We start from the raw sequence: 19,749 nt of genomic DNA, 5'->3' as shown, positions 1-19,749 counted from the left end.
CAGCTGCGACTAGATCAGCACGTCTATTAGTGTTGAAGAATAGGCAGATGTGCACACTAGCCGTAGCGGTAGCCGAATCCGCGGTTTCAGACTAGTCTTACCTTCAGGTCGTTGATGGTGAATGTAGTATCTCTTTTGACGACAGCAATACCCCAGTAGGTGCTGTCCCCTTGCCCGTAATCTTCTGCCATGATTGGGGATACGCCATTGTCACGCCCTGCCTTGTACAGAACTCCCGCATCAAGGGTGATCAGATCAGCGCGATTGTCTATGGATTTTTGAGAAAGTTCAGAATTATTATTATTTATTTGGCATTCAATCATGAACAGAGAGAGCAAGATAATAATCAAAATGACACGAGAACATACAACAGGGACAGCATGCCAAAACAAAAAACAGTAACCTAATATCTGTGGCCTCGGGGCTTTTGTTTCCTATGCTACTGGCTTTAGAAATGATAACTATCCAAAATGTTTACTAAATTCATCCGACTGTTCACTGATCATAAAAGTTGAAATGTTGTAAAAATGATAATAGAAGACCCACAAAAGTCTTCATTTGTGTATTTTGATTAAAACAATCATACAACATGTGTAAAGTGACCTCGAGAGTCAAATTGTGTATACAAATAACGGCAAATAATGGTTGGTCAGATGGGCATAGATGTTTTTTTTCACAAGAGTTTGCTAAACAATTTGAGGAAAGTGATGAGAAACTAGCAAACTAGAGAAAACATACTTAAAAGAAATCAATCAATCACTCAACCAATCAATCAATCAATCAATCAATCAATCAATCAACATTACAAACATTTACATATAGAAACAATTTGATTTTACAAAACTAAAACTGTAAGCTTGTAGGCTGGGATGCCTTGGACAAAGCAAAACTTTAGCCCCTTTCACACAAGAGCAATTTAGCAAGGGTCCCTCGCTAAACTGTAGCATGGTTGTAAGATTTTATAAAATGCACCTCGTGTGAAACGACAAAATTTTTTGGAGTGTCCAGGGTCCCTTGTCAAATCTTGTCCAACATTGCTACATTTTGTCGGAGGTCCGGACTAAGCTTGGGCGATATCGATTTATTTTATTCACGATACATCGCCGACAATATATCGCGATATTCGATATAATCGCGATTAATGAAATTTGACATCACCAGTCTTCAAACTCCAAGTGAAAGTTGTAGAAGAGACAGTCATAGCTTAAGAGAGGTGTTCTAATGTCTCAGCTAGCAAATACATCGCGATATTTAATCGATATTGCGATATATCGCGATTATCGCGATTATCGCGATATATCGCTATATATCGATATTTCGATAAAAACCAAATCCATCCGATATCGAAATCGTTTCCAAATTAATATCGCGATATTCGATAATATCGTGATATCGCCCAAGCTTAGTCCGGACCTACGACAAAATCTTACACTAGCGGAAGTTTTGACCAAGGACGTGGGCTACATCATCGTGTGAAAGGAATCCTTGTTTATTGAAGGACGTCCTAGGACAAAATGCCCATACAGCGCATACTATTGTGGGTGCTATCTTGTCCATTCAGAAGGTGATCAGGATTACCAATTCGTCATATCACTCTCATGTCGCACAAGGGTTGTAAGTTTTTTAACTTCAGTGGGAAAGCTCACAAAATCAGTCCCACACAGTGATAACAAATAAACAATACACACTCGTAAATTTTGTAGCAAAGGACCCTGGCTACATTTTGGACGTGTGAACAGTGAAAAGGGCTATAAAGTATGACGTGAAAATGTCAAGCATACTTGTGATTTCAGCAACACAATCCAAATCAGTGTAGCTTTGGAAGCAGGATACAAGTGGAGTGAAACCCGCGCCCTCGAAGGCCGAACTCATGGCCCGACATTTCTCCTTCTCAAAGTCAGAGGTCACACACCAGCGGAGGGTGTTTGCTGGACATTTTTCCAGACCTAGATGAAAGGAAAAAAAAAATTTCAGGATTTAGTTTCAGTTGATGTATAACCTTAACATCTGACATCACATTTTGAGGCACGTAAATAACATCAGCCGACGATTTCACAAAGAGTTAGGACTCGTCTTATCTCGAGTTAGGATGAATAACTCGTCCTAACTTAGGATTAATCTTAAGGTCTGCATGCTACAGTGCAGGGTTGGGACTCGTCCGAAGTCCTAAGATTCGTAAGTTAGGAAGAGTTTTGTGAAATCGACGGCAGATACTTGCATTTAGAACCTGCTAGTTGCCTGCTAGGGACAATAATACGGAGTTGGTCTAGTTGGTAAGACACTGCTCTTGTATTGCATGGTTGTGGGTTCGAAACCCACCCGAGTAATATGCCTGTGATTCTTTTTTTTTCACAGAACTCGGTTACACATATCGGTGAATATGGGTAAAACTATAATATTACAGAGCTGAACATTTTACAAATGGAGCAAGTAACATGGTACTTTGGCATGGTGACCTTATTCGAGTAAGCATAATTTTGTTGTGCTTGACTATTTTATGTGCTTAATTTTATTTCTGTGGGTCTGGGAGTCGTGACACATGTTCCTGAGCAAGACACTTCACTACAATTGCTTCTCTCCACTCAGAGGAAAATGGGTACTGTGAGGGCAGAGATGGTTCTTGTGATTGATTTAGCCGAGTAGCGCATATTTGTTGCACAGGCTGTATACTCCCAAGAGGATGAATGGCCAGCAGCCTGGGGTGGACTTCACAAAGGTAGTCCTAACTTAGGACTAGTCCTAGGCAATGCTAAAGTTAGGATGAGTTACTGGTCCTGATTTAGGACCAGTCCTATCTCTTAGCATTGCCTAGGACTAGTCTTAAGTTAGGACTACCTTTGTGAAGTCCACCCCAAGGGTAATAGTGTGAAGCGCTTTGGGACGCCTTTCGAATGTGAAAAGCGCTATATAAAAACTGATGTTTATTATTATTAATTGGGCCCCATAATTTATAACTCTCAATAGAATATCAGGTAAACCTTTCAGAGTAGCGAGGTACGATTCACCCAGGTATTGGGTATAATCTTTGTCAACGACATCCTTGAGTGAAACGGTAGAATCCTTGAACAAAAGATCGGAGCCTTCTGTGTAGATTGACGAGTCAAACATGGAGAAACCGTTCGGGTTGACATCCGCACCAAAAAGAGTCTACCACAAAGAATAAATCAAACATTACGGAAAAGATAACGGCAAGTTTCTATTCACGATACAACTTTTGGTTTCTTTGGAAATGGTTTAAAGTTTTGTTAAAGGGTTTCGATACCTTTTGTAGATCAACTTTTGGGCAAGTATTTATTTTCCATTTATTTACCACAAAGAATAAATCAAACATTACGGAAAAGATAACGGTAAGTTTCTATTCACGATACATCTTTTGGTTTCTTTGGAAATGGTTTAAAGTTTTGTTAAAGGGTTTCGATTCCCTTTTGCAGATGAAGTATTGGGCAAGTATTTATTGTTCATTTATTTACTTTTTTATTGATTTATCTAGATACTCATTTAATTATTATTTACCCTTCCCAAAATGTTAATTTTGTTGTTTTAGTAAATTTTCTGTATTACCTTAATAATTTATTAATTGTAAGTGTAACTAATTAACTGATGTTCAATACCTGAGCTCGCTGAAGCACATCTCGAAAATCGGCAAGAACGGTTGAAATGTATTTACTGGAGGTCATGACAGCGTGTGTTGGAACCTGTAAACAAAACAAACACCACAAATTGTCTTAAAGGCAGTGGACACTATTGGTAATTGTACTTGAAATAATGATGAGCATAAAACCTTACTTGGTAACGAGTAATGGGGAGAGGTTGATAATATAAAACATTGTGAGAAAACTCTGAAACTCCGAAAACTATGTTACTTCAGAGGGAGCCGTTTCAATGTTTTACACTATCTACTATCTTCAGCTCTCCGTCGCTTCCAGACTACCGTAAAGAATGGTCAGCCTTCGTTAACCAGCCGCAGACACACTTGTGAGTGGTTTATTATAATATAACTCTTAACACAATAACTACATTAGTTCCCCAACCAAAATCAACCCGACTCCCCCCGAAAAGAAACAAAAGAACAAGACACAATTATTCACTCACAAAAGCAAGATTGCAGTTGGCCTCACTTCCGACCGCTGCTCTGCTACCATCAGGACACAGTAATTCAAAGTCATCGCTCATTAAGTCGCGTGCCCATTCTTCAGTGCTTCCCTGGTCGGTGTATTGGGTGATCGTAACTGGTTTGATGAACGCCACATCACCTGCGTCTTCAGCCAAACATCTTGATCAAGAAGAAGGGAAACATTAATTGTCACCTACTGCAGCAAATTGGTAATGGAAATACAACTCAGAGCCATAAGCTTAGACTTTGGCCCTTCTCGAATCCACCGTCTCAGCTTTGGATTCAGCTTCAGGCTCCATTCCCCATCTTATATAAGCCCTGAGCACGTATGCGAAGCACAAGCAATTGTCAAAACAACCGCAGGGCCAAGCTAGCCTGAGCTGAATCTAGACCTGAAGCCGTGGATTCAAAAAGGGGTTTTCATGAAGATAAGCAGCTAAAGAGTGTGGACTTTACAGGGGTGAGAGTCAATACTAACAGTCTGAAACTTGGATACAAATTCAAAGGTATGTTGAAATGTTGGCATTTCTACCATTTGGTAACCCCTGGGGTTATAGATTCCAATGAGCTTTTGGAAACAGTATCCAAAGCACCAGAGAAGAAGACAAATGAGCAGGATTTCTTTATTTGTGGAAACAAATATTGTCTGATTTTCTTCACCAGACCGACATAAAAAGACTGAATTCAGCCAAAAGACTGAACAATCTCGTCCCTGACTTTACCTGAATGCGCCAGCATAGTTATAGTACGACTCGCTGGAGCTGCGAGAACAGTCATCGAGACACAGAGCACACAAACTATCAGGGTTAGTACCAAATGGATCGTAAGCGAGAGACTTAGCACCTGGGAAGGATCAAACAAACATTATTAATCACTAAAATTCAAAGTTTTTTTTCTTGCAAAATCAACTTCAGAGTTCTCCCTAAACAGTAACTCGTTGGCCAGATGCAATAAAAATGGTCAAGTGACAATGTTTAGTGTCTCCGCTCGCTTCCATTTTAGAGCTGCTTGTATTCAAAGATGTGTCGAAAGGTAAACACACATCGAGTCTCAGTAGGGCTGTATAACATTATAGATAAGATAGATGTTAAATTTGCATCGGGATAAAGAATATTAATTTTGGTTTTTACCCATACACCGATGTGTGTTAGCACTGTATACTCAGTACTTTCCCGAGTCCTGTGAAAAAATATCACAGGCATGTTACTCGGGTGGGATTCAAACCCACGACCCTTGCAATTCTTGTATGGGTAATAACCAAAATTAATATTCTTTATCCCGATGCAATTTTAACATCTATTATATCGTCGCGGTACCCGCTGCCAAAACATAGGATTCGAACTGCCTCTAGCTGCCGGGCAACCTCGGTAGTCTAGTTGGTAAGACACTGCTCTAGAATTGCAAGGGTCGTGGGTTCGAATCCCACCCGAGTAACATGCCTGAGATATTTTTTCACAGGACTCGGGAAAGTACTGAGTATACAGTGCAACACACATCGGTGTATGGGTAAAAACCAAAATTAATATTATGGATAAGAGAAAAAAGAAAAAAAAAAACCAGGGTATCATTTAGGGCTGCATAGTACAAGGATAAGAGCTAAGGTTTAAAGTTGAAAGGAGCTTTTGTGGATTCAGCTACAACAAAGGTTCGGTTGTGAAGGGTTTTACTTGAATACCACCCACACAATAATGTACCCTTTTTCAGAACTAAAACCCCTCCAGATCCCATTCTTGGACGTGCACCAGAGCACGACGACTGAAACCCACATTCAATATCTGTCTAGACATCGAATGTGGGTCCAGTTCATCTATCTCTGATGCTCTACATATTAGGCATAAAATAACGAACCTCACATTTGAAATCAACTCGTCAATGAAGTTGCAAGATAATAATGAAAGAAAAAACACCCTTGTCACATGAAGTTGTGTGCGTTTAGATGCTTGATTTCGAGACCTCAAATTCTAAATATGAGGTCTTGAAATCAAATCCGTGGAAAATTACTTCTTTCTCGAAAACTACATTATTTCAGAGGGAGCCGTTTCTCACAACGTTTTATACTATCAACCTCTCCACATTACTCGTAATCAAGAAAGGTTTTATGATAATAATTATTTTGAGTAGTTACCAATAGTGTCCACTGCCTTAATTAGATAATCGATAAAACAGGAATGAAACTGAATAAATAATCAAATAATACAAAATAGCAAAACCACTCAGCCATAAGCTGAAACCTCCATTATTTCATGGCAAGTGAACGTGTGAAAGTTGCTTTCAGTATACAGCTCCTTCTTAAAATGGGTTCTCTTTAAACTTTCAATTAAATAGAAGCTAAGCACTAAACGTTTCGGTTCATCAAACTGGTTCATAATAAAACGCATCGATAAACTTATCTTCCGAATATGTAACTAACAGTTTTGTTGAAGGAATTATCTGGGATTAGTAGAGCCAACAATGGAGTGGCAGACAGGGTTCATCCATTGTGCAATCAACAATGGAGTAACAGACAGGGTTCATCCATTGTGCAATCAACAATGTATAATGTGACATAACAAACCCATTAAATAATCTGGGCCGAGTCACGAGAAAAAAAAAATCTTACACAATTTTAAAGTATAATTAATTTGATTTCATAACCAAAATCTGCAGAAATCAGCTTTTTTTTTTTTTTTTTTTAAGATTAAGATTTCTTAAATTTGACTTCACTTCAGAGGGGGAAATATTTCATAGAAGTAAAAAAAAAAACTGTTCTAGTATAAAGCTACATACCTGCATACCCTAACTACTACCTTGGCGAAAGGTACATAAACCACTGGACTACTACTTTAAGCTTATAAATAGGTGTGTTATAAACAGCACAACCATGGAGAGAGTTTTATAATTTGTCTCAGCGTTTCGACTAGTATCGTTTGCTCTACGATGTCTTCATCAGGCGACTGAAAGCAGATTCATACAATGTAGGCTTAGCAATCAATAGTTACATCATGACTTGATGACTACTTCTTAGTATTATCAATCGTCAGCATCAATTAGCCAGGCTTTTAGCTAGAAAACCATGTCACCCTTGTACCTTGTCTATTGAGCTTAAATCTATGTTAAAGAAACACGTTGCCTTGGATCGGTCGAGTTGGTCTTTGAAAAGCGTTTGTTATAAAATGTATATAGGTAAAAGTAGAATACAATGATCCACACAAACATGCCTCGAAATTGTACGGTTTTCATTTGACCTTGTCGACTATTAAACACAGTCGGCCATTTATTGGAGTCAAATTTTTGACTCCCATAAATGGCCGATCGTGTTAGTTCGCACAGTAAAAGGAAAACCACGCAATTTCGAGGCAAATTTATGTGGATCATTGTATTCTACTTTTAAAACATCTTTCCAACCATATGCATTTTATAACAAACGGTTAAAAACGCTTTTTTTTACAGACAAACTCGTCCGATCCAAGGCAACGTGTTCCTTTAATACAGTCACCTGGGGACCTTACATCACACCCAACAAACAAAGCCGATAATACAACAGCTCAAGACACTGGTTCTAGAAGGGACCAATGTTTGAGGTTGTGCTTTAGATATTTCTCATGAAGAGGAAGTTGAATGATAGATATGTCAAGGTTTTTCAGGGGACGGAGGGGGGGGGGGGCACCAGCCAGTGGGGCAAGTAAGCTTTTTGTCAACGGCTTTCTCACGTTTCCATTATTCAAATGAAGAGAAAAAAAAAAACAGATGTTTTTCAACACAGAACTAGTCAGTCAAAATTATCACGATTCACGTTTCAGTATTTTTTTCTCTTTACAAACCTGGAGCACAGCTTTGGCTGAAGAAATTCCCGGCAGATGTAATGTCGTCCTGGCAGTCTTGGGGAGTCATATCACCGCTCTCCATGAGGAAACCTACGGGGACGTTCCATCCGGCGGTCTTCCTTACTCCGGTGTGACACGACTTCTTGCCCCGAAGGTTTTTGATGGTGATGGCCGGGTTTGACTTTTTTACCACGGCAATTGCATGGTAACCATCTGGGTCTACAAGAAATGAGAATTGGTATAAGAATTTTTAATATCTCAGTGGTTTTCCTGAAACTTGTTTACCGACTGGCTAGCAGGACCAGTAAAAGCCCGGTCCATACTTCCTGCAAATGTGATTCTGAAGCAAATTTTTTACTTCACAGGGCTGTTTCCGCAGCGATTGTTTTGCAAGAGTTTAGAAAAAGTCAACTGATGAAAAGGTGCCATTTCCCTTTCAAAAACGAAGAATACAGGCCTCAAACTGTGTATGACTGAATGACACAATGGTACCACGTTTTGCTCATCTGGAGGTTGCTATACAAAGGAATTGCCCAAAACCATTTGACATACATGGTATAGCAATTGTCTCGATAGTCTGAGGAATTCAAATGTAAGCGTTACATTGTGACTAAGCAAGTCATTGTACCAGACATAATTTAAATCTAACTCGCGAAAGGCTTTTTTCATTCCACTGCCTTGGTGCCCCTGACAAGATGAGTAGCTTAAGGCCAAGTCATACTGCAGCGATAACGAAAACGACCACGACGCAAAGAAAACACATTCTATTGGGTGAATTGCTCCACTCAGAATACGCACACGCTAATCCAGCCAATAGAATGCCTTCTCATGGCTCCGTGATCGTTATCGTTTTCGTTTTCACAGCAGTGTGACTCAGCCTTTATATTACTTACTGGTCTGCGCATACTGCTCGTTCATAATGGGTACCAAGCCGAACTCGAACCCTGCCGGATAAACGTCTCCACCATCAAGCGTGATCAGATCGGCATCGCCGTTAGCAATCGCAGCCATGCATTCCTAGATACACACAAGGTACAGAAAAAGGAGGAGACATTCTTAACCAAGTCAAACAGCAAGGCTCACTTTCATGGAGCTGCAAAAGCACAAAAAGGAGCTAAGCACAACAGAAATCTGCTTACCAGAATAAGGTTACCAGCTGAAATACCATTTCACATGCACCATCTGTAACTGGTATGCATTTCATTTTTGCTAAGCAGAAAACGTTTAAGCAACATTTTCTGCTGAAATGACCACGTAGCTGAGTGACACACCTGATACAGTACTGTCTACCTTCAAACACAACCTCAAGACTCATCTGTTCAATGTGTCTGCTTGCTAGCTTCCGGCGCCTTTGAATGGTACCATTCCAGATACTGTGCGTCTTATAAATTTTATGTTATTATTATTATTATTATTATTAAGTACCAAGCGGAAAAAGAATAAAAGTGTTACCCTTGTAGAAGTGTGTGCAACACACCGCAGTGTAGGCAATGAATGACTTTCAAATGCAGTCTTCATTGCGGCACATTTTGCTTCTTCTTGACTGGATATAGTGCACCAACGCACCTCAGTCACTGAAAATAATAACAATACAGACATCATTAAAAATTTCATTTTTTTTTTTTCCCAACTAAAAATAACTCCTCAAGGTAGGCAGGGGTCATACATGTTGAGTGGTACTCCACACTAGCACAAAGCTGTCGATAGTGTTATGGCCGAGTGGTTAAGAGCATAGAATTCAAGTTCTTGTGCAGTCACCGGAGTGTGGGTTCGAATCCCGGTCGTGACACTTGTGTCCTTGAGCAAGATACTTTACTATACTTGCTTCTCTTCACCCAGGGGAATAAATGGGTACCTGCGAGGGTAGAGGTTGATATTGTGAATGAAAAAGCCTTTGGAGCGATATAAACTGTTGCCCAGGTTGTATACTCCCAAGGGAGCTGAGACACATTAAAAAGGGATGTTATTGGCCCTATGACCAGGGCTCTAATGTAAAGCGCTTAGAGAATTAATGGTTAGTTATTAGGCGCTATATAAATCGAAAGTTATTATTATTATTATTATTATTATTATTATTATTATTATTATTACTGTTTTGCGAAAGGATTCGCTGTTACTGGCCCAGAATTGTTCAAACAAGACCACAGCCGTTGATTTCACCAAATTTTTTCTAACTTAGGATTCATCTTAAGGACTTAGGACGAGTTCAGTTACGTATCCAAAGACGTTAGGAGGCATTGAACTCATTCTTAGTTAGGACGGGTTACTCGTCCTCACTGCTAGCGTTCCGTAAAATCGGCTGCAGAACAGTTCTAACATGCAAAGGGGCCATTCCAGCGTCACTCGCATTTCACTTTTTTGCATCCTTTTACAAGCTTAGTTATATCTTTTTAATTACAAGGAATTACTCTTTCATTCTTGATATGGATATACTCAGTATCTAAGGCATTAACCTAATGGTATAAAAAAAAAATAACCTGATACTAAATTTGAGCATGACACTGTTGGACAAAACTGTCACTCGCATTTCATGAAAAGGACATGCCCAAAAAATGTCTCTGTTTTATTTGGAAAGTTTCCTCAAACCAAATGTACTACAACCAAATTGTTATATGAACTAAACACCTACCCTACTGAAGTATAAATGAGGGTAACAAGAATCTAAAACAATTAACTGTATTTAAGTTAGAGGGGAAAAGGGCTGTCACTCGCATTTCCGTCACTCGCATTTCCGTCACTCGCATTTCACTTTGTCCGCTCATTGTGTTGTGCACAAAATGAAGCTTTTCCTCCACAATTCTGATCAAGTCTTGGCAAAGTCTTTTTAAAACAACCTTTCTAAACATTTTAAAGGAGCTGGGTGCTCCAAATACTTATTACAATAAACAAAATGTATTTACTGAAATAGTTACAAAACAATGAACTGGATAACTAAATTAACCGAGCAATTGGTTTGGCATTACTCAATATAAGGCATTAACACAATGGTATTAGGAAAATTAAACAACATTAAATATTCATGAGCAAGACGTAGGTCACACATTCACATTTTTGTTCACAATCGACCAAGGAAAATCTAACCAGGATGACTTTGGAAAAATTGTGCTTCCGACCTAGGAGGGCGACCAAAGATTCTCCCAGAATCATGCGAATCCCTCTAGTGTATCTGCCCATGCATCGCAAGGAAGCTTTTCTTTATTGTTTGCTTTTACTGGAAGTTTCCCTGTGTTCTTACGTGATCATCATACTTTCCTGCTGCTTTTTTTTTTCTCAATGTAACGCTTCTGCCTCATTTTGCCAGTCAACGCCATTACTCAGGCTTGTAGTACACTTGGGGTGCTTTTGGCACAAGATAAAACAGAGGGGCCAGTGCAGAGTATTACATATCTTGGCTTGGAGATTGATGCGTTGCATGCTCAAGTTAAGGTCCCGGCTGACAAGGTTCAAGCTATGATTGCCAAGATTACGGCTGTTTTGGCTCACCGTAAAATAACACTTGTTGCCCTACAGTCCCTGGCCGGTTCTTTGAATTTTCTATGCAGAGCCATTTCCCCTGGGGGGGGGGGGGGGGGGCTTTTCTGCGGCGCCTTATTTCGCTTTCAAAGGGTATTGCCAAACCCCACTTTAAGATTCGTTTGTCAGCAGGGGCGAAGCTCGACCTGCGTATGTGGCTTGAATTCTTGGTGCATATTAACAGTGTTTCTGCCTTTTTGAACCGTGAATGGGAATCGAGCCCTGCGTTGGATTTGTTTACCGATGCTGCAGGTAGCATTGTTTTGGAGCTTACTTTCAGGGACACTGGGTTCAAGGGCATTGGCCCAACTCCTTATTGTGCAATCCTCCGTCAATTGCGTTTTTGGAATTGTATCCAATTGTAGTGGCACTTAAATGTTGGGCCCCCCAGCTTGTCAACCGCAAGGTCCTGTTCCACACCGACAATGCAGCAGTGATGCACATTATCAACAAACAATCTTCTCACTGTCCCCAAATGATGCATCTCATTCCGCACGTTGGTGCTTGCCTGCTTGAGGTTTAATATTCGTTTTAAGGCTACACATGTGCCAGGAGTGTTTAATGTAATTGCTGACTCTCTGTTTAATGTTTGGCCAGGTGCCAGTTAACACTTTGTCACTGCCTTTCGAAGTGAAGAGGCTGTGTGAGTTTTTTACTCACACAGTTTAATTAGTTTCCCTCCACTCCCGCCCTAAAGGTCTTGTCAGTAATCTTAACTTGTCATTGCGGTATGGCGTTTTTTACGGGATTCACACAGTGTTTCTGTTTTGGGGGTTATAGTTGCAAGTAAATGTACTTTGTCAAATTATTTCTTTCACTTTGAACACCTTGTTCAAGGAACTTACACGTCCATTCTTAATACTGAGTTAAAGTATTGTAACAATAAGTTGTGTTAGCGCTCGGAGGTTCCCTAGGGGCTAAGTCCGACCTCATGTCTCAAGGTGGAATTTTACAACTTAAAGGAACACATTGCCTTGGATCGGTCGAGTTGGTCTTTGAAAAGCGTTTGTAACCGTTTTTTATAAAATGCATATGGTTAGAAAGATGTAGTAAAAGTAGAATACAATGATCCACACAAACATGCCTCAAAATTGCGTGGTTTTCCTTTTACCTCATCGACTAACACGGTCGGCCATTTATGGGGGTAAAAATTTTGACTCCCATAAATGGCCGACCGTGTTAGTTCGCACAGTAGAAGGAAAACCACGCAGTTTCGAGGCAAACTTGTGTGGATCATTGTATTCTACTTTTAAAACATCTTTCCAACCATATGCAGTATATAAAAAATGGTTACAAACACTTTTGTTTTGACCAACTCGGCCGATCCAAGGCAACGTGTTCCTTTAATTAATTGATTGATGGGTTAACCTCATTGTGTAAGGTATGACTAGTTTCAATAATTGTTTTAGTGCATTCTGACTGTGTGCCCACATGATTGGAGTCAGGTGGGCATGCAGATTAATGTTTGGCCAGGTGCCAGTTAACAAGTATAACATTTGTGTGCCAAATGAGTAATAGGGGCGTGGTGCCCATTAATGGTTGTGTCACGTGTACATTGGAAGAAGAAGCCATGTTGGCCAGATTTGTTGTGGCGTGGCAATTGGGGCGTGGTGCCCAGTAATGGTTGAGGTCACGTGTTCATGGGAAGAAGAATCCAGGTACTGGGCAAATTTGATGAGTGTTATGTGGGCAGAAGAAGCCAAGTACTGGCCAAACAATTGTGGGGTCATGTGTACCCTAAGCTATTTTTATGTGTGTGACTGGCTAGCCATAAGTTTTTCGGCAACCTTCACAATTTTTGTTTTGGAAATAAACAGTTTTCAGAGGCTGTGGCAATCAATCAAAATATAATCTGTCTGCTTGTTTTTTCGTATCTGAGTATAATTACAACAAATACTATATATTTTTATTTACTTTGGTAGTAAGCTACTACATACTACACATATTAATGATCAAATTAAATTACCTTTTGTTTCAATACAACCAGACTGGATAGCAGAGAATTGTAGAAAGCACAAGGATCAGTAAACTGCAGAAGCGCATGTCCTTGTTAGTGCTACATCATGCGGCTTTGCGATGACGTTCCTATGGAGATGCAATGCATCCTGGGTACCACAAATTATGCCTGCCCTCTATAGGCCTAAAACAATAGGCTTAAGTAATGCTAGTACATGTTGTACACTTTCTTACACATTACTTTCCTCAAAACTATCTTTGTACACATTTTTATAACAGAAAATGGTACCGTCAGTCGCATTACATTTCGTCACTCGCGTTTCACGCCACTCGCATTTCAATTTTCAAGGGCCTCCTATTATAATGTGGTTGGTATTTTGTTTTAACACTTGGTGCTTTTATACTTGGTATTGGTGGGAGAAGTAAATTTTCAATTGGCAACAATACAATCGCAACCAGTTGTGAAAAAGAAAAAAAAAGGGAGCTTTTCGTCACTCGCATTTCATACCTCTCTGCACCCAACAACTGTGCACCTACAAATCTTTAAAAAAAGTCATGGGCAGATTTTTTTTTATTGGTTGAAAGGTATAAGGTCATACTACTAAATTGCATTAAAATTTTGTAAAACTGCTATTTTATGGGAAAAATGCAAACAAATGAAAAATATGCACATAAATATTTTATTTTTTAAGCCAAACATAACAAGGAAGAAATGTGACATATTTCATAAAAAACAATATTTATTTGACTAAAAAAGTTATTTTCCTGGTCCTTACATTCGATAGCAATAACTTAAAAATAATAAGGAAGTTCAGGGGCGAATTTGATTTTTTGGGTTAATGTCCCTGTTTGCTTGGAATTGCCCATAGCCTTGTTTTTTATTTTATTATCCCATTTACTAGTAGAAATAAACAAAGCTTGTTTTGTTACTTATAGTGTTATTACAATGTAGTTTTCAAAGGCCTAGTTGATTTCACAAAGAGTTAGGACTAGTCTTATCTCGAGTTAGGACCAGTTACTCGTCTTAACTTAGGACTATCCATGCAATTTGTATATCTTTTAGGACTAGTCCTAAGTTAGGACTAGTCCTAGCTCTTTGTGAAATCGACCCCTGGACTTGTCTGTTTCTAAGTTTACAGACCCAACCCTAAAAGAACTACTGGCCTGGGGCCTACGTGTAAAAATCAAAGCCTGGTGTCATACATTTCTTTATGATTTACGTCAAGAGCACGACATGTACGTTGACAAAAACCAATCTATGACCTCAAGTCTCTTCAAGTTCAACACTTGACAGTTTTCCCAGGAGTTGGCCTTCCCACACTTAAACTATTACTATAACACCTACCCCCCCCCCCTCCAATACAAAACAAAACTCCTTGGTATTACTACCCTTAGTTAGGAGTAAGGTTAAACCAGAAAACCCTGCTGGGGTTCATTTTTTTTGAGGAACTTTGTTGACAGCTACCTCTGAAACAAACCCAGAGAGTGGGTGGGGCTATAAATGACTGGAATTTCATTAGACCATGAGCTCATCGTGGAAATGGACCCCAGTTGATCTCTGTCTGCCCTTCAACAGGGCAAAGGGAAAACCCCCAAATGTCACCAGGGTGGTTATCAGAGACAGGGTCCTTCAGTGAACAATGCTTCCTATTTTAGGTTCAAGGGAAATGTAAAAGGCCTTAAGTTACAATTGCTCTTCCAGTTGGAACAACAAGGAAGGTATAGCTTCTTCCTTGATAATGAGTTTGACAGATGTAAATGCAGTGGACGCTATTGGTAGTTACTCAAAATAATTATTAGCATACAAACCTTACTTGGTAACGAGTAATGGGGAGCTGTTGATCAAGCATCTGAAAGCACACAACTTCGCAGGACAAGGGTGTTTTTCTTTGATTATTATCTCGCAACCTCAATGACCAATTGAGCTCAAATTTTTACAGGTTTGTTATTTTAGTATGTTGAGATACACCAAAGTGAGAAGACTGGTCTTTGACAAAATTACCAATAGTGTCCAGTGTCTTTAATGAGTTTGACAGACTTAAGGAGAAAAGACAAACTAGCAGCGGTCTCCCTTTAGCGCTCAGCTGGCCAAGTGGTCTGGATGGTTATACCAAATAACAAAAAATACCAGTTGATCGTCCGGATTTTTCAAAAAAGGAGGATGAGGGCCTTACTATTTACTATTTTTTTTCAAGATGGCCGCTAAGTATTTCAAATCAAACAGGCCACCAATTCTTCAGTTTGAATCAACGGCAAACTTATTTATACCTATTAGTTGCATGAGGACCTGTGTTAACACTAACACTAACAGGGTTGGATAACACTATAAAAGATTTGCTGGTAGGCATTTACTAATATTGTTTTATGAAACAGACGGTTACAAGTGTTCGAGAGCATCAAGTTAGATTCAGGGAAAAGCTCCTAAGCCATTCCTTTTGAAAAATATATTATATATATATTTTTTGTTACAAAAACCGAAAAAATAGTAAATAGTATTAAAAAAAGGATGCGGCCCCCAAAAAGGATGCGGGCGGGGACGATCAACTGGTATTTATTTTTTTTTGGCCATAGTGTGGTGTTCGAAATAAGTATGGACTACAAAGTAAAAGAAGAATGGGGTGTTTTCAAGGTTGGCAACCTTGTTATTCCTTATAGACTTGGTAACCTGCCAAGAAAACTTTTGGGGTTTGAATACAATTGAAGCTACACTTCCTGTTGTGGCGGATACAGTTTTCAGAACAGTTAAAACAGGCCTACTATTATTAAAGTCGTAAGATTCGAATTTTTTTCCCCATTTTTCATTGCTCTGAAAAAAACAACCAATACGCAATTGGTGAGAAGTCAAACCGTGTGGATAGAATTTACCCGAGTATGTAACTCAAATCTTCACCTTGAACCTTTTGTGTAAGTTCCTCCCCACAAAAAATAAATTAAAATAATGGTGTAAAAAAAAACTTTGCATTAATTTTTAAGGGTGAAGACTTAAAGGAACACATTGCCTTGGATCTGACGAGTTGGTCTATAAAAAGCGTTTGAAACCGTTTGTTATGAAATGCATATATGGTTAGAAAGATGTTTTAAAAGTAGAATACAATGATCCACACAAGTATCACTCAAAATTGCGTGGTTTTCATTTTACTTCGCGAACTAACACGGTCGGCCATATAAATGGCCGACCGTGTTAGTCAACGAGGTAAAAAGAAAACCACGCAATTTCGAGGCATATTTGTGTAGATCATTGTATTCTACTTTTACAACATCTTTCTAACCGATTTTATAACAAACGGTTACAGAACGCTTTTCAAAGACAAACTCGACCGATCCAAGGCAACGTGTTCCTTTAATTATACTGTGTAGTACCAGTCTAAACTGAATCTTACCTGCACATGCCACATGAAGGCAAAGTACCAGACAAATGAAACGCATGGTGCTGGCCATTCCAATCATCGTGGAGTTGAATTGTTGAAATGCTGAGGAAACCTTAAAACAAGATGAAAACATGAATATCAAACATACAGTAACAGCAAACATTTGGGAACAGAGCTAAAAACTTCATCTTTCTGAATCAACAGAATCAAACAACAGGACCTTGAACTTTGCTTTTAAAGGGGCAGGGCGATTTACCTTGAACTTTGCTTTTAAAGGGGCAGGGCGATTTTCCCTCTGGTAAGGGGCCCCGCCTGGCAATTCCTGGAATTACACGCAGGCCACTGAGAACATAATAGGGTTGTGGCCGTGCAATAAAGGCCTACATCGTATGGCCACGACCCTGCCGGTTTTAAATGGCAGTTAAAGAACTCGCCGCCACTCTTTTATTCCCTTATTTATTTCCATACTCCCATGAAAAATATTGACACTCACATGTACTATGCTGTACAGCAAAAACAGTATTTCACTAAAATCCTGGCTAAAACTGTGCTTTTAATATCCCCACTCCAATATCCAGAAAATCCTATAACAAAATTGATTTAAAATGAGTTTGACAGGAATAGAAACTCAAGTTTGAGTTAGTTTTCTCTTGAAACTTATCGAGAACATTGTCTGGTGTGAAATGTACTAAGAGCAAACAAGCCTTATCTAAACGTGATGTTTTCGTGATGTTTTGTCAGACAGAACAATCTACAAACATTGATAGGCCTACTATGTGACCATACAAACGATTCCAGCACACAAGTAATATAGTCTTAAACTACATTCATGTGCAATAACTGTGAAAGGTTTGTTGACAAAGCAAATTCTCAATGTGTCTAGACTACACAAGGTAAACATTGAAACACTACACTGTAGCTCAAATATTATACGGCCTTGGGAGAGGATTTCTGGAACAGTCTTTTTAAGGTACATGAACTTCTCTCGTTTTATTCGCACGTAGGCCACCTACACTTCAGGACTTTTTAATTTGTTTGAGAACTTCATGCAAGGGCAAAGGTAATGAGTTGATTAATTGTCAAGCACGTAAAATGTTATTTGTGTTTCATTCCTACCAGCCACTGCAGTTGGTTGGTTCAGGCCCCCTACTTCAGGACTTTTTAATTTGTTTGAGAACTCCATGCAAGGGCAAAGGTAATGAGTTGATTAATTGTCAAGCACGTAAAATGTTATTTGTGTTTCATTCCTACCAGCCACTGCAGTTGATTTTACTAAATTTTCAGTTGCCACAATGTTTCCTACCTAAGTAAGTAAGTTTTTTTATGGTTTAAAGGCCAGGGACACTATTGGTAATTACTCAAAATAACTATTAGCATAAAACTTTACTTGGTGATGAGTAATGGGGAGAGGTTGATAGTATAAAACATTTTGAGAAACGGCTCCCTCTGAAGTGACATAGTTTTCGAGAAAGAAGTAATTTCACACGAATTTGATTTTGAGACCTCAGATTTAGAAATTGAGGTCTCGAAATCAACCATCTAAAAGCACACAACTTCGTGTAACAAGGTTTTTTTTTCTTTCATTATTATCTCGCAATTTTGACGACCAATTACTAATCAAACATTGTTCATTGTTTTTTTTACTGCCCAAACACACAATACATAAATGAAAATTTTGGACAAGACACTCATACAAGACATTCAGATTGTTTCAGCTGAGATTGTTTAAAATAACTTTTTTTCATAAAAAAAAAAAGAAGACAAATCATTAAAAAAGAAAAAAAAAAAAAAAAAAGGAGGCGGCATCTAAAAAGCAAGCAGGCGGGGACGCTAAACAAGTTTCTGTTTTTACTCGGCCTTAGTTGCTCCATTCAAGAGGACTTTAACAATGGTAAAATATTAACCACGTCAAACATGGCCTTTGAAACTGTCTGGCTCTCCAGATATATTCTTTAAAAAAATGACAATGTCCCTAAAGAAGCAAAAATTCTGCCGTTTGGCTTTGGATTGTTTTGTTATTGTACCGTTTACAGAGTGCAGAAAGAAGTTATGTGTGTTTTGTAATAATTGCCAATACATACCGTTGCTTTTACACATCCTCATCATGAGATCATTGATAAAATAGTCAGCTTTTAATGTCTGGCTCTTTGTATTTCCACATTTTGACTACACAATACTGTCATTACAGATGTGGATAATAAGTCAACCTTATTCACTCCCTGCTCTGAATCTCGTAATCTTGTTTTAAAAGCCCTTTTCACACAACCTACCTTTAATCCGAGTAATATTAAAGCCAGTGGACACTATTGGTAATTACTCAAAATAATATTTAGCATCAAACCTTACTTGGTAACGAGTAATGGGGAGAGGTTGACAGTATAAAACATTGTGAGAAACAGCTCCCTCTGAAGTGACATAGTTTTTGAGAAAGAAGTAATTTTCCACGAATTTGATTTCAAGGCCTCATTAGATTTAGAATTTGAGGTCTCGAAATCAAGCATCTGATAGCACACAACTTTGTGTGACTATGGTACGCCAAGGGTGTTTTTTTTCCTCATTAATATCTCGCAACTTCGACGACCGATTGAGCTCAAATTTTCACAGGTTTGTTATTTTATGCATATGTTGAAATCCACCGACTGTGAAGACTGGTCTTTGACAATTACCAATAGTGTCCAGGGTCTTTAAAAAGGGTTTCTTCTTCTTCCGTATAAAAGTACAGTCCATAAAAGTACAGTCGGTGCAGGTTTAAAAAGTCGGACAAGTTTCCGTATGGTGCCACCACTTTTTCATTCGGTATGAAATAAAATAGTAATAGTATTTAATTTACCTCAATGAATGAGATCCCTTTTTGTAAAAATTAGTGAAAAAGTGGTGGCGCCATACTGCATACGGAAAGTAAATCCAAATCATTCTTCATTCAGTTCAGTAATGATACTGATAGAAAAATAAACATTCTTCATTCAGTTATGTGATAGAAAAAAACACCTCACTG

General features: G+C 38.8%; 1 protein-coding gene across 1 annotated transcript in view; it reads right to left on the bottom strand.

Moving 5' to 3' along the window:
- Positions 1–19,749, bottom strand: part of LOC139952756 (melanotransferrin-like) — a 29,351-nt gene that overhangs the window by 9,022 nt on the left and 580 nt on the right. The window contains exons 2-11 of the mRNA XM_071951979.1: positions 16,767–16,866; positions 9,370–9,491; positions 8,811–8,934; positions 7,915–8,136; positions 4,837–4,957; positions 4,093–4,273; positions 3,612–3,695; positions 2,979–3,147; positions 1,782–1,946; positions 102–268 (exon numbers count right to left, since the gene is read on the bottom strand). Of these exons, the coding sequence (XP_071808080.1) occupies positions 102–268; positions 1,782–1,946; positions 2,979–3,147; positions 3,612–3,695; positions 4,093–4,273; positions 4,837–4,957; positions 7,915–8,136; positions 8,811–8,934; positions 9,370–9,491; positions 16,767–16,833 (1,422 nt within the window). The 5' untranslated portion in view covers positions 16,834–16,866. The remainder of the gene's footprint in view (positions 1–101; positions 269–1,781; positions 1,947–2,978; positions 3,148–3,611; positions 3,696–4,092; positions 4,274–4,836; positions 4,958–7,914; positions 8,137–8,810; positions 8,935–9,369; positions 9,492–16,766; positions 16,867–19,749) is intronic.

Source organism: Asterias amurensis, chromosome 20 (assembly GCF_032118995.1).
Source record: "Asterias amurensis chromosome 20, ASM3211899v1".
NCBI classification, from domain to species: domain Eukaryota; kingdom Metazoa; phylum Echinodermata; class Asteroidea; order Forcipulatida; family Asteriidae; genus Asterias; species Asterias amurensis.
The sequence above is the reverse complement of the archived record's forward strand: the minus strand, read 5'-3'. Positions and strand labels throughout refer to the sequence as shown.